The 15997-nt window shown below is 40.5% G+C and overlaps 1 protein-coding gene across 7 annotated transcripts in view; it reads left to right on the top strand.

Moving 5' to 3' along the window:
- atp8b4 (ATPase phospholipid transporting 8B4) overlaps window positions 1-15997 on the top strand; it is a 272971-nt gene that overhangs the window by 123981 nt on the left and 132993 nt on the right. For all 7 annotated transcript variants that reach the window (XM_078530237.1, XM_078530243.1, XM_078530244.1 and 4 more), the window contains exons 3-4: window positions 5964-6022; window positions 15490-15603. In XM_078530237.1, the coding sequence (XP_078386363.1) occupies window positions 5964-6022; window positions 15490-15603 (173 nt within the window). The remainder of the gene's footprint in view (window positions 1-5963; window positions 6023-15489; window positions 15604-15997) is intronic.

The following is a 15997-nucleotide window of genomic DNA, read 5'->3' on the forward strand; positions in this document are numbered from 1 at the left end:
CTCCAGACCCAGAGCAACGTGGTTGACTCTTAACTGCCCTCCGAAATGGCCTAAAAAGCCACTCAGTTGAAGGGCAGTTAGGGATGGGCAACACATGCTGGCCTTGCCAGTGATGCCCATGAACCATGAAAGAATAAAGAAAAAAGCATCTGTTTTGAATGGCAGATGTGAAACTCCCTCCTCTTTCAATAAATAATTTATGTCCATACTGATCTGTATAAAACGTGACTCAAACCGATACTGTACATATGCAGAAAAGAAATTACAAAATCAGCCATGGACAGTTGGGCAGGTTCCAAACCTTCACACCTCTCGTTTCCCATTTGATGATCATCCATTCCACCTGATCACTTCAAAATATTTCAAAATCCCTCGTGTAGCCTTACATTGTTCATATGACATTGAGGTCTGTTAGGCCTGCTGATTCATGCAATAAGGAATTGCATTCTCCCATTTAAATCTTGGAAGTTTTCCAATTGAAAGAATAATATAACACATGTATTAACCACTGAGGCCTACTGAGGACGCCACTGAACAACAGCATTTTAAATGACTTAAACACCAGCCCCTAAGATGGCCGTGGCCGTGCCCTACGAATTCAAAAGCCATAAGAATGGAGTCAGGCTGTCTCGAGATGCCCCACCGGACACAATCAATTTAGATAAGTGTGAATGACCCATCTCCGTTTATTTATTCTTACATGAGATGTAAGCATCAATGCCAAGGCCAGAATTTGTTGCCCATCCCTAATTTTCCTTGAAGTGAACAGCTTGCTAGGCCATTTCAGAGGACAGTTAAGAATTAACCACATTGCTATGGGGCTGGATTCACACGTAGGCCAGACTGGATAAGGATGGCAGATTTCTTTCCCTAAAGGACATCAGTGAGCCAACTGAGTTTTTCAACAATTGATGATAGTTGCCTTGGTCACCATTACTGAAGCTACTATTCCAGATTTTTATTAAATGAATTTAAATTCCACCAGCTGCTGTGGTGGGATTGAACCTGTGTTCCCAGAACATTAGTCGGGGTCTCTGGATTACTAGTCCAGTGAGTACCACTACACTATCATCTGTTCAACCATTCACAAAACATCCAGACATGATCTGTGTATTCAGCTGGGTGTGGACCAGACATTAGGTTCAAACACTTTGGACAATGGACTCCGGCTGAGAGAGGATTTCCACCAGCCACAATCTAATCATATGTAAATAATGGAGCTGAAATCAGCTGGCTGTGACCCTGGGGTAACTGGGTATTTCGTGTAGGGTGATCATGTGATGAGCCAAATAACTCCTTTGTGTTTTATGAAACTGCTTTTCCCCAGACCAGTCAGAAGAAGAGAATGGGATAAAGTGTGAGATCAGAAAAGATTTAAATCATTCATCAACATTTTTAATCAGGAATCCAGAAAGACCATCGAGTGTCCAGCCTGAAAACATCCACATCATCAATCTACAATTGATATGCAACTGTCCTCTTTTACACTCTTAAACAATTTAACCTACCCTTCCACTTAATTTGTGTGTGTGTGTGAGTGAGAGAGAGGGAGAGAGAACTCTTAAATGCATGTGTAAATAAGAGTTAGAGCATTTTTAAATTATTTTACTTAGATTGGGCGGTAAGTATAATAAATACTATTTCCTTGACTTAAAAACCCACAAGAAAGCCTGTCTGTGTGTGCCTTTTACAGTCACAGCACCTGACCAGATCAGCACTCACTGAATTGGCAATGAATTCTTTTAAAAAAAACACCTGCAGCTATCAACCGAGGAGTGGAAAGAGAGGGGAGTCATTCTACCACTTCTCACCTGACTGTAACACTACAGTTAAAACCAGCTCTTCGATATGGACCAGTGTTCATATGTGGAGGGTGAAGGGATATGTAGAGGCATCCTCCATTACGTCTCATGGCATTGTTGGGGAAGAGTTTTTGAAGAAAAATTAGCAAGTCATTCCACAGAAGGAGGAGTGTAATCTCACACAATGCAGAAATGTATTACAAGGCTGCAGCAGAAATGCTGATGGAGTTCTATGATTTTGTTTAGATGTTGGTCCAGTGATAAGAATCTTGTACGTTGAATTAGATGATTTGTGCCAAATTTATTTCCATTGGATCTCGCGCACAAATGCTTGGATTTCGTTATCATTCACGATTGGGAGATTTACATTTTGTGAATCTCTTTTGGTATCTCCAGGTCTACTTGTCTCTGTGTGTCTATTCTTTTTCACGCCAAGAACATACCTGCTCTGGTCTCCAATATCTCTGACTGTGGTGGAGAATTAATGCCATGATTGCATTGAGGAAACATTCCCATGCTACATAGCCTCCACAACAATCCTCATCAGAGCCTCGTCACTCCTGTCGAGCCATGGGAAGATTGTAAAGAGTGATCTGGCATTCCCAAGCAAACTGTTCATTTTTAACAAATAGCCAGCTGTTCTTATCTAAAACATGAATGTTTCAAAGTCTGCTCGAGATTGCATGCATCTTAAAATTTCTGCATTTAGTGACCCAATAAGGAAATTCAAACTTGAGAAAATGCCATTTGGCTCTTCTTTATAGAACCCTCACTCTCCCAGTACAGAATCCAACTGGATTCAGATTATCCTTGATGATTTCTCCTACTGCTGATTATTCCAACCTGTATATTAATGTTGCAATCCTCTTAGAAATAGCGCAGGCACTACATTATAAATGAAAGCAGCATTACTAATTGGGGAAAGGTTAGGGCATCATTCTTAAGTATATATAAGATCCAGTTTCCGCCTGTGTGTGTGTGGGGGGAGGAAGTCTGTACCTGTGCTCTCTGGAAATAACCCTATGTTAAGGAAAGATTGGCTCCAGATTCCACCTTTACTCAGTGAATGAGCAATGAATTATAACTCTGTATCACAGTTTGTGTAAAGAAATTCTAGCTGAGGAAAACTAATTTTATATTTGTGTGGTATCAAATCTTCCCATTTTGATAATTCTGTAGTTTTCTTAATTTTAAAAAGAATAGTTTTGTTTCTGTAAGAATTCTTCAATGTGATTGGCTGCTAACCCTCTTTGATGACATCACTGCTGCTGGATGCCTGGAAATCCCCTTTAGATTCCAATTCACATCACAAAAAACGAAATCCATGTCACGGTGATTGTAATGTCTTTTGTGGGCGGCTTTCTTCAAGGTCAGCGGTGAGTGCCATCACTTCACCACTGATCACAAAATCTGAGCCATTGATACTGATCTCATAAACAATGCGACCAGAGAGAAATACCTTTATTTTGACGCTAAAAACAAAAAACTGCAGATGCTGGAAATCCAAAACAAAAACAGAAATACCTGGAAAATCTCAGCAGGTCTGGCAGCATCGCCGGAGAAGAACAAAGTTGATGTTTCGAGTCCTCATGACCCTTCAACAGAACCTTCAGGTACTGAAGGTTCTGTTGAAGGGTCATGAGGACTCGAAACGTCAACTTTGTTCTTCTCCGCCGATGCTGCCAGACCTGCTGAGATTTTCCAGATATTTCTGTTTTTGTTTTTTATTTTGATGCTATTTGTTGTATAGGGTAACTTGTATGGGATGCAGGGTTTGCAGTGTATGCAGTTGTAGATTCATTCTCAGCCAAGGCCGAGCGTATCCTGAAATGACCTCCCCATTATCAGAGCAGCCACAGTCATTGGAGTCCTGGTAGTATTCTGGCATCCTAAAAGGAAAAAAATCAGAAACACTGGAAATGAAGGGCACCAGTAAAACTTGTCCAAACTGATCTTGCATACCTTAAAATGGAACTCCAGTAATGCTGGCCCCAGCAAAACTGATTTTTACTGGGGTTTGAAAATTTTCAACTTATTTTTCCCGTTCCTCTGGGATTGATTTTCCTTATCCTTCTAAGTGCAATGTTACCTTCAGGGAGAAATACTGATTTAAATACTTAAGGGAGCTGGTAATCTGGTCATCTTTCTGAGACAGAAAAGCCTTTTAATGGTGTTAATTTGTGACTGAAGATCATTTGATCTAGATTTTTCCTATACATACGTTGAAGGAAATGGCCCTTAACTGTTTTCAGCTCTTATTGTCTTGGAAAGGAAATGTGGTTCTTTTCAGTGTACTGCTGGAAAGAGCTAAGAGATAATCAGTGAGGCAACAGGACAAAAGACGAGGAACATGTTTTTCAAATGTACAGCTGTTTCATTGCCAACAGGATAACTTGTAGCTAAACATAGTTGTCATCATTTATTTGGAAATCTTATCTTTCTGTGGCTTGATTCCTACCTAAAAAGGCAGTTGTTTTTCTCTTATAAATCGAGCCAAATTGTTCATTTGCATAGTTAAATTGAGCAAAAAAAGTCCAAATTAACCATCTGGTGGCAGATTTTTTTGTGCACAATTACCTGGGGATTCATTTCTCTTTTGTACTGTACAAGTTAACATGTTCATATAAAATTTCAGTGCACGCTATTTTAACACAAGACTCTTAATCTCACTCATTTTAATAATTTAATAGCTAAATTGCAGTAAAATAGAAATGTCTTACATATTTACCATTGCACTACATGTCCTGTTATTAATTCATGTGTCAGTTTTATTTGACCATGTGCTCAATGTAAAATTTTCTTCCCATGCATTCTATTTATAAGCAGGTAAACTCTCACTATTACAAGCCCTACATTTAGCTTTGAACAAACTGCCCACTCTTTTCAGAACTAAAATTAGCAAAATTGGCTTTTACTGACAAGTTTCTCGTGACTTCACTTTATAATTTTACACCTCTCCCATTAAGTTAGTACTGGTGAATGTCTGGTTAACCCTAATACTCATACGTGGTAACTGCATGCAGGATGTGGCCTTGCGTCCTGGGCATTTGTTGACTGTAGTTATTGGCTAAAGCAGTGTGTGCAAGTAGAAGTTTTTTTTTATTGGGGTGGGAATGTGCTGACAATATCTGGCCTGTTGCACTAGAATCCTGTTAGCTAATCAGAGGCTGTCACACATACATGGGATATGTTTATTGCTGAGCCTTTGAACTGGAAAAGATGAACTGCAAAGGCTATAAGTTAAAAATGCAAACATTATTATAAGAAACAAATCTCCCCCAATATATTTTTTATTGCCTTTGTAGGGTAAGATTTATGGAATGTGAATTTGTTAGAGCCTTGAAAAATCAAGGGATGGCACAGCACTTCCCCTGATGGTAAATAGTAAGGTAAAACCTTACAAGGTCCCCAGTATGGATCTAACCACTAACTTTGTACTGCTAAATGGAAATGGTCTGTTCCTTCAGGTCAAATAGTGGTTGTGCTGTGATGCTCACAAGAACAATGATCTCTTGTTATCCTAACAAACAAGAGGTGAGCCCTGAACTTGAAACCTGCACTCTGACCTAAAATCAGCCTTGCCTCATTAATTAGAAAAATCACATTTAGGTTATTTTAATTGGGCTTCAGAGGCTGAATAAAACTGGATCAGAGTGTACAAAAGGGGACAAATACCTGTCTATAATTGATGTTCCTACTCTTGAATTATGAAGACGTTTTCCCATCTGTGAACACCCAAAGGAACTATGTGCCAGTGTGGAAATGGCAGTGTAACTGCAATATTAATATTTCTGTTTGGATCGAAGAAGTGAGCCGAGAGTAAAGCTGCCCTTCCGACCCCTGGAATTGACATATGGGTGTGTCAACGCTTGAAAACTGAGTACCAATCATACTCTTTGCTTGAAGCAATCCGGAATACAAAGCGGCCAAAAATATATGTTTGTGCAGACACTAAAGAATATTCCTACCCACAAGAAATAAAGAACTTTTTTCAGTTCTGTTGAGAAGTTACTTTTGGAAATAAGAAATTTCATTATGAGGACTCTAATGGAGGTGCTACAAATTCTGTTTAACTGTATGATCTGATTGCATCATTTCTCCACATTCTGCTACATGAGTGACTTGTGTACATTTTTGAATTACTTGTTTTTTGTTTTTCAGAGGAGGAGCGGCGGGTGATTGCTAACAATCGTGAATATAATGAAAAGTTTCAGTATGCTGTAAGTGAAGACATATTCTTCGTAAATGCTCCAAAGTCCATAATCTGCATGTCGTCATTTAGTGACTGATATTGGTTGTGTGGACATTTGACCAACTACCAAAGTATCTCCTTTGTGCTGCTTCTTTGCTAAGTGTTTTGTTAGGCAGTGGATGTTCTTATTTATAAGTTTATACATTATTCCATAAGATAATAAGGTTCAAAGGCATTTGTTGGCTTTCATAGGAATTAGGCATACAATTATAATTATTAGCAATAAAGACATATACAATGATAACTATTACTAAAAATAATTGCACACATCATTGATACACTTGCAATAAAACAAATTACTGAAGAATTTGCCACAATGCAAGTTTTGAGCTCAAGAGTACTGACCAGTATCTATTTCAACTCTATTCTCATGTATCTATTTTAACACCCTTCTTCTTTCTTTCATTCTGGCTCTGAAAGATTTTACTTCATCCCATTAGCTGAAGTAACCTTTAACAAAAAACACTTTTCAAGCCTCCACCTTGACTGAACTGTCAATTAAGTCATTCAACTCGCGGCTGCCAAAGAGAACAATAGCCCTCTACATGGATGTTGCACAGCTGCCCTGGGAGGAGTCATGATCTAAAGCCATAGCTTCTTGATTTGGTGGACAAAACATACCCATATTTATCTCACTGCTAAGAGATCTGTGACAGCTCTCAAGGTTAAGTGAACAGGTCATGGTCAGCACTACCGCCCTGACTTTGCCTTTCATTTTACTGAAATGAAACTGAAACTGATACTTTCAGTCTTCTAACAGAAAACTACCCAATAGGGAAAAGCTAGAAGTTAATATGAAGACTGAATCATTTCCTTACACCTTCCTAGAAACAAGAAGAGTGGCCCACTGGGCTATTTGTTACCCTTTCACCTCTGTTGAAATCCAACCAAGACTAAAGGGGCAAATGCTTCCAGCCAACAAAGGATTTGAGATGAAATTAGTTTGTATTCCCAAATTAGTTTTGAATCTGCTGGATAAACTTCCTGCAACTAAGGGCATGCTCATGGTAACTGGATAATATTGTACCATGAAATGTGGTGTGGAATATTGCAAGAACTCATATTGGGATCAACAGCCTTTATGGCAATCTCAACTGCTGGTCCTAAATGGATTTTTAGTTCCCATTTGGTGGGATAAGTTTCACAACAATGGAGAAGAATTCTGTGAAGTAAGGATGAGCAGCCTGAACTCATGGTTCACATTGAGAGTCAATGACATTGGGAAGAACAGGTAGAGTTCTTCCCAAGGGAATTTGAAGGACTCGGTGCATAGAAAGCAGGACCTCAGAGGTAGTAATCTCAGGTTTACTGCTGGTACCGCATGTTAAACCAGCTGGGGATAATGAGATTAGACACATCCCGATATAACTTGCACATAATGTACAAGGGAGAACTTGAGAGTTCGAGAGCAGGAAAGACTGAACAATGGAATTGGCTCCACTTCTTCATTCTAACTGGTAACAAAACTCTCAGGGAGGGTAAATGGAGCAGTGAGAGACAATGTAAAATCTTAAGGCAAGGGAGATGGCGAGAGGATTAAGATTGAGTATAGAAAATGGGGAAAGCAGTCTAAAATAGTAAAGGGAAGGAAACTGAAGAAAAGAATAAGGGAGAAAATAGAAGAGAAAATAGTCCTGAGGAATACAAATGCATCAAGATTACAGTGATCATACACCAATGTGCAAGATGTTTTAAATAAAGTCAGGGAGCTAGACTCAAAAATTAGAATTGAAGGATGCGATGTAGTCCTGTTAGAAATTTGCCTTTAGCTGAGCTGCCACTGAGCACTAAATATGCCTGGCTATGAAGTTCTCAGAAGAAAGAGCTGGAAAATTGAGTAGGAGAGATCGATAAAGATGCAGTTATACCTGGAAAATGTTTATCAATATTGGTACTAGTTTGGAAAGAATATCAGCAGAGTTAAAAAACAATGAAGGGCCTGTTACGATATTTGCAGTACCTCATAGCTTTTTTTGACAATTAGAGGAATTTGAAATGGATACAGGTGTTATGGTGAATTCTTAACTTTCCAATGATGGACTGGGATAATGGGGAAGGGGCTTTAGAATGTATCCAAGGCTGTTTTCTTGATCGGTGTCCCAGAGGTTATGCGTGACCTTAAGGTAGCAGACCCCTCAGGAAATATTGACCGTAACCTAATAAGTTCTAGTTGAAAATAGATGAAGTTATAATACAGCATGAAGGTGTTTATCTAGAAGTTAGCTAATTTAAGTTAGTTGTCGGAACCAAAGCCTGATTAATGGAATTGGATATATGGCACTTCTCAAACGTGCATCAATCTATCGAGCGCCACGAGGACAGTGTTGGGGATGCTTAAGTCCACTCAGAGTGGCTCCTGGCGCAGTCCCACATTGCCCTGCCTGCCATTTACCATGACACCATCATGCTTTGTGAGATGGAAAAGGTTGTGAGCAAAACTGACCTTTCCATTCCAGAAGACATGAGAAACCCACAAAAAAAAGCGTTTGAAATCACGTCAGCCATTCTGGGGCACCACAGCCAATATTGATGCAACTGGCATCAACCCACCACATAACCTGATGCACGAAATAATGGGACACACGTGGCATAAAGAACCAACACCACGTCACTGACCCAACAGCAGAGGTCCCTAGTTTCCAGTTCCCTCGAAGATAGTGGACAACGGTCAGCTGAATCCACTCAGGCATGGACAATTTGCGGCCATCTGCTCCATTAGTGGAAGATGGATGACCCAAAGTGTGATTTTAGCCATGAGTCCCATGGAACTCACCACATTAAGCTGCCCGCTATGATATCTGTTGTGGGAGGCACCTCAATTCTCTACTCAGCATCTCAACCCCATTATAACATTAAAAGCTCCTCCCATCTTGGCAAAAGCCATAGAAACATTGAAAATAGGAGCAGGAGTAGGTCATTCAGCCCATCGAACCTGCTCCACTATTCAATATGATCATGGCTGATCCTCTATCTCAATGCCATACTCCTGCTCTCAACTCATACCCCTTATGCCTTTAGAGTCTAGAAATCTATCTATTTCCTTCTTAGATATATTCAGTGACTTGGCCTCCACAGCCTTCTGTGGTAGAGAATTCCACAGGTTCACCACCCTCTGTGTGAAGAAGTTTCTCCTCACCTCAGTCCTAAATGGCCTCCCCCATATCCTGAAATTGTGATCTGTTGTTCTAGACCACCCCCCACCCCCTCCTCCACCCCCAGCTAGGGGAAACATCATCCCTGCATCCAGTCTGTCCAGCCCTGTCAGAAATTTATACGTTTCAATGAGATCCCCTCTCATTCTTCTAAACTGCAGTGAATTTAGGCCTAAGTCGACCCAATCTCTCCTCATACAACAATCCTGCCATCCCAGGAATCAGCCTGGTGAACATAATAGTAGATAAATGGCAGATTGAGCAGTGGACCAGTAGTGGAAGATTTGGCATGTGAAATAGATAAACTACACATTAAGTACATTCAGACATGGAGGAAAGAAGTAAATTGTAATCGGGGCTCCTGTTTGGGTGTGAAATAGGCTGGGGATTCCTGGATAGTTGGAAACATTAGAGCAGTCATTTTTTTTAAACATGATATACAACAAACATGGTGGCTAATACAGAAGAAAATTGAGTATGAGAGAAAAGCATAGAAATAAAGCAAAAGGGGAAATTGAGTAAGTTAAAAGGGAGCATAACAAACTAACAGCTTAGATAAGTGGAAACAACAAAGGCTATTTTCAGCCCATAGGGATAGTGAAAGGTTGGGGGCATTGGGGAGAATTTTCTCCCTGTCCGGCGGGCTGGTTGGGAGCGGGAGCAGAGCTGATCACCACCCACAATCGGCTGCGCGCTGCCATTTTACATGGGCGGGCCAATGAAGGCCCACCCAGCGTGACGCACGCCCGGTAGCGCTCAGCGCTGTGCGGGTGGGAGGGGGGGGTGGGGAGAAGGGAGAGTTGGGGCCTGCTCGCGAAAGAGCACAGAAATATCCCTAAGGCACGGAGCTGCCTCAGGAAGATTAAGTTCATATTTAAAGTTTGAAACAAAGAGAGATAAAAGTTATTCAGACATGTCCCCTCATGTGACAGTGTCACATGAGCTGGGACATGTTTATGAAGTGAGCAAAATTTATTTACCAAATAAAACCTTCATGAAACCTCATCCTGCCTTAAGGTTGGACGGGCAGCATTCATAACTACGTTAATTGGTTTTTAAATGGCCTTTAAACAAGCCTTTGACAGTTTGGCAGGGGCGCAGCCACCTCCGGCGCACGCCCGCCGAACAGAAGATCGGAATGATGCGCGGTGACATCAGGACACACGCCCGACATCACCGTGCGTCATTTTACGCGTCGGCGCGCGGGGCCCGCCCCCACACGCCGACCTGAAAATTCTCCCCATTTAAGAGGCAGAGTCATGTTTAACTTTGAATGATGCCAAGAATGAGAAAATGGCAGAAATGAATGAAATATTTTGAATCAGAGAAGGTGAAAGTTGGACATTAGTTGGAACTACGATGTTAACGAGCCACCCCCTAGGATAAACACTCAAAAGGACATTGCTTTAAAAAGTAAATAGGAGTAAAAGCAGGAATCCATCAAGTCCTGACAGCGTGCATACACTGAAGGCTGCTGGGGGTGAGATAACTGAGACACTCATCAGAATTTACAAAGATCTTTAAAAGTTCTTCCCATTGTGCAGAAGTCATAGTAATAAATGCTAAATGGGCAGCGGACCAGACATGTCTAGTCGTGCCTATCCATTCCATGGCTACCTGACATGGAGAAATGAGGTGCCTGCCTCAAAAGATTTATGGAAGATTTTTGTAAATGAGAATTGCCTCCATGGTCAGGTGGTTTACGTTCCAATTTGTCTTTCGTTCAGCCGTGAGTAAACTTCTAGGCTCCATAATATAGGGAAATAGTTAATCCTCGGGAAGATGTAAGGGACAATTTGCACTGATTTGCAAATGGCAGCCAACATGTTTGATATAATGTTTTGAGGAAATCAAAGTACATAAGTCACTCCTATGATTTCCAGAGTTTGTAAGGCCATACTTCACAATGTTTGTAAATTTCACTACAAAAAATTCACTTTGAACCCTGAAAAACTCTTCACGCCAAGCAATTTGTGGGAAATCTTTGCAAAAATCAAGTCCTCTGTAAATGAGCTGTTTTGCTGTCGGTCATGAAAAAGAATTTACAATTTATCTCAGGAAAGATTACTTATCTGTCCGATAAAGATAAGTATCTTTCTCAGGAAAGATAATTTATATCAGATAAAAGCAAATTGAAAATAAACCACCTGGTGGCCTAAAGGCCAGAACCCTAACCTGACTTACACAGCCTGTATCAGGCAGACTCGTATACTTTGGGTGATGTATTTTCCATATGTTGTCTACTTCCCATTTTATGTCCTTTTGAAATATCGGGCACAAATCCATTTTTTAAGTCCTAATTTTAAAAATGTTTTTAAAAATGCGCCGACTCCATCTGGTGGACATTTGTGCATTAGTGGTTGTATTTTCAGGCCATATTTGACTTCTTGAAACATTCCTTTTACATTGTAGCACAAACACACATTGCCATGTTATTTATGTATCCATTGTGCAAAATGTTTTCCCCGTACATGTGGGATTCTGCATTGACAGTGAGTATTTTTCTTAATCTTTTAACTGGTTAAGATTTAAAAGCATGTTGTTGTGACTAAAAATATTTTAAATTTGCTCTGTTCGGAATATTGGACAACATATATTTGAGGTGGCGGGGAGGTACTGTTTAGAGCATTGTCCATATATTCTAATGTCCGTTGCAGTTAAGTTGATTCGTTTTGTGGCCCAACGCCCAGTGACATTAATTTTGTGGGTGTATTAATTGAACATGCAATAATTATAGTTTGTCACTGTTTTGATTTCATTTTCCAGCATTTTTCTGATGCAACTTTAAAAATAATGACGACATTCTGTTTTTTAGCTGGGCTGAATTCAAAATTAGTATTTAAATTGGCCACATTCACCAAAACAAAGTATATTCTTCTTGGGCTCAGTGACTTAGCCCCTTCTCCATGGCCTGGATGTGACTTCCTTTCCTGATTTGTAGCATGGCCAGAGCTTGAACACAGAACCTTGATACTGTTACTGGTACTTGGTTTTACTTGCTATAATATGATCTTAATTTTGGGTGACGCTTTATCATGGCTTGAGCAGATTATGGGTAAGTGGGCAATAGCAATGGCACACCATAGATTAGTTACAGCAAAATACTAGAAGATACATGACACAAACCACCTTCCCCCACCCCCCCACACCACTGCTTTCCACATTGTGTAGTTCAGCAGGTGTGAGCAGGCAATGTTGACAGGTCATCCTACAGCATAGACTAACAAGGGAATCAAAGGGTCTAGGGGGTAGGCAGGAAAGTGGCGTTGAGCCCACAGTCTGATCAGCTATGACCTTATTGAATGGCAGAGCAGGCTCGAGGGACGGAATGGTCTACCCCTGCTCCTAATTCGTATGTTTGTTGTATGTATGACCACTCAACTGGGGACAGTGAGAGCATCAGAAAGTTAGATGGAGTGTCACCTACCGGACCCAGCATGCTTTCTTCCTCTGAAACCTCCCTGGTATGGTTGTTAGTAATTCACTGCACCTTCCTACTTTCTCTGTATTCTTTCTCTCCATATCTTCATTAAAGTGTAACAGGGAGTCCATCAGAGTCTAGTTTAATCCCAAATTGCTGCTAAACATTTAAACTAGCCAAGCATTTCTGATACAATTTACTCAACTTAATTAGACTTACTCCTGAACCATGATTTTTGTAACTGTAGGTAAGTTCTAATTTGAGCTTGCTTACATCAAATGAAGTAGTATAACATTATTTTTTGAAAAACACTCGCACACAACAGCTCATTCCATCTTCACCTTAGTGGTTAGGCAGCCTATCGCAAATTGATTTACCTAACATTGTTGCATATTGATTAATCAAACATCTCTTCCTGTGAAATACTGACACTTGCTGAATTAAGTCAAAGCTATAAATGTGCATGTTAACTTTTTTTTATTAATTCGTTCATGGGGTGTGGACAGTACTGGCTGGGCCAGCATTGATTGCCCATCCCTAATTGCCCTTGAGAAGGTGATGGTGAGCGGCCTTCTTGAGCTGCTGCAGTAAGAATATATTGTGGTTTTATACAACTGAGGGGCTTGCTAGGCCATTTCGGAGGGTTTTCAAGAGGCAACCACATTTCTGTGGGTCTGGAGTCACATGTAGGCCAGACCAAGTAAGGATGGCAGATTTCCTTCCTTAAAGGACATTAGTGAACCAGATGGGTTTTTACAATAATCTTTTCATGATCACCGTTACGGAGACTAGCTATTAATTCCAGATTTTTAGCAATTGAATTTAAATTCCACCAGCTGCTGTGGTGAGATTTGAACCTATGCCCCCAGACCATTAGCCTAGATTAGTCCAGTAATTGCACCACTACACCACTACCTCCATGAGTGTGGTGGCGTGCAGTTAATTGTAAGTACAGTTAAAATTTGACCTTTTGCAATGTTTCATTTTGGTGAGAGTTTGACCCTAGTGGCTAAAATTTGTTATGTTAGTTATATCTTCAAAGCAGATTCCAAATAAACGAGTTGAAGATTTGAAATTTTCATATGGTGAAATTGGACCTCGTTGTGGCCATTTTCTGGGCTGAAAATGGCTGCAATAGATCCAAGTTAAGAGGCAAACCTCCTGTGACTAAAGAGCATTGGAAACCTGTATAGTGTTAGGTCCCTCGAATATGCAAACAAGGGATCCTAAAGCCTGTTTCATAACACAAGCCAGAAACTGCGCTTCCCTGAATGCAACAGCTGCCTACATTCAGAGTTACCTTACTTTCAAGCCTTTTTCATTATGGCCTCCATGATGGAACATAGGAGCAAGAGTAGGCCATTTGGCCCCTCAAGCCTCTGTCGTTTAACTAGATCATGGTTGATCTTCTACCTCAATGCCATCTTCCCACACTATCCCCATATTCCCTAATATCATTGGTATCTAGAAATCTATTGACCTCTGTTTTGAACATACTCAATGACTGAGCCTCCACAGCAATCTCAGCCAGAGAATTCCAAAGATTCACCACCCTCTGTTTGAAGGAATTCCTCCTCATCTCGGTCCTATATGGCCTACTCTTTATTCTGAGACTGTGTTCCCTGGTTCTAGACCCCACCAACCAGGGGAAACATCCTTCCTGCATGTACCCTGTCGAGTCCTGTAAGAATTCTGTACACTTCATTGAGGTCATCTCTCATTCTTCCAAACTCTAGAGAATGCAGGCCCCGTCTCCTCGATCTTTGGCAAAGTTTTTAAAAGTTCTTAACTTAGTGTGATGCTAGGAAGAACAGGAGTTCCCTGCTGGTCCCATGTTTAAACCAAGGGGCACTGCTATCCACCACCTAACAGCCTCCCACACTCCCCCCACAAACTGCACTAAAGCACTGCGCTATGGCCAAGAACTTGGTCAGTGCCAGAATCGGGCTGTGATCCATTTAATAAACCTGTATAGGGCAGGAACACAGCTTGTTAACCTATAAATGGAAGCCTACACCACATCTTGGGATGATACTGTCAAGAGGCAGCAGCGGGAATCCGATCAGCCAAGCAATGGTCCTTGAGAGCCTCGAGATAAATGTAGTTGATCATTAAGATGTAGAGGTACTGTAACAGAATGGTAATGTTATTAGACTAGTTACCGATAGAGGCCCAGACTAACTCTGTGGGGATATGAAATCAAATCCCGCCATGGCAGCTGGGGGGAATTTAAATTCAAATAATTAATGAATCTAGATTAAAAAGTTAGTTTCAGTGACCATGGAACCTATCTGGTTCACTAATGTCCTTCAAAGGAAGAAATCTGCTGTCCTTACCCAGTCTGCCTTAATTGTGACTCCAGAGTGGTTGACTCTTAACTCTTCATTCGGAGAGCTAGTGCAGACACGATGGGCCAAATGGCCGCCTCCTGCGCCACAACAGTTCTGTAATTCTGTGAACCACCTTCTGAAATAGCCTAGCAAGTCACTCAGTTGAAATACAATTTGGGATGGGCAAAAAATGTTGGCCTTACTAGTGACGGTCGCATCTCAAGAACAAGTAAAATAAATGTCCTCAAAGGCATTGAAAACTGTGGATGCAAAAATTCTGAAGCAAAATGAATATTAGAAGCATCTTGAGAAAAGTTTTTAAATACTGGCATTAAAAGCTGAACCAGCTAGTGCGTGCCAATCATTTACATTTTTTTAATCTTGTTTTAAATGGCCTGTGGTCGAACAGTGTATGAAACCATGCTTATTGCCAGTAACTTGCCTTTTGGTTTACAATTTAACATTAATCAGAAAATTCGACAGTGAATTATGTTTGAATACGTGGAATAATTGTACTTCTTTGTTCTTTCAGAATAACCGCATCAAAACCTCGAAGTACAATGTTGTCACATTTCTACCTATTAACTTGTTTGAGCAGTTCCAGCGGGTTGCCAATGCATATTTTCTGTTCCTGTTGCTCTTACAGGTTTGTGATTTTAAAATACAGAAGAACAGGAGTGAAAAACATTTGTGATTGGTATCATGTGACTGTGTACAGCCTGCAGCTTAACTAACATTTCTTTCACAATGAAGGGTTCAATGACACTCCTAATGTTTAATAAAAGTGTTTAAATTCATCTAATGAAACCAGCTCTTGGCTGCTATTAACATCAATCTCACTGAGTTGCAGATTTTTTTTTTGTATGTTTGTGATTCCTACAATTTATTTTATGACAAAATGAACTCGACAAACAGTACAATTTACCTTCTGATTTAAGAAATTAGCAAGCCCACCATCCCTTGTGAAATGACTAGCTCAGTGTGTGAGCTGATGACACCGAACCTGATCTTATAGAGTCATAGAGACATACAGCACAGAA

This window comes from Cetorhinus maximus, chromosome 26, assembly GCF_964194155.1.
Source record: "Cetorhinus maximus chromosome 26, sCetMax3.hap1.1, whole genome shotgun sequence".
Taxonomy (NCBI): Eukaryota; Metazoa; Chordata; class Chondrichthyes; order Lamniformes; family Cetorhinidae; genus Cetorhinus; species Cetorhinus maximus.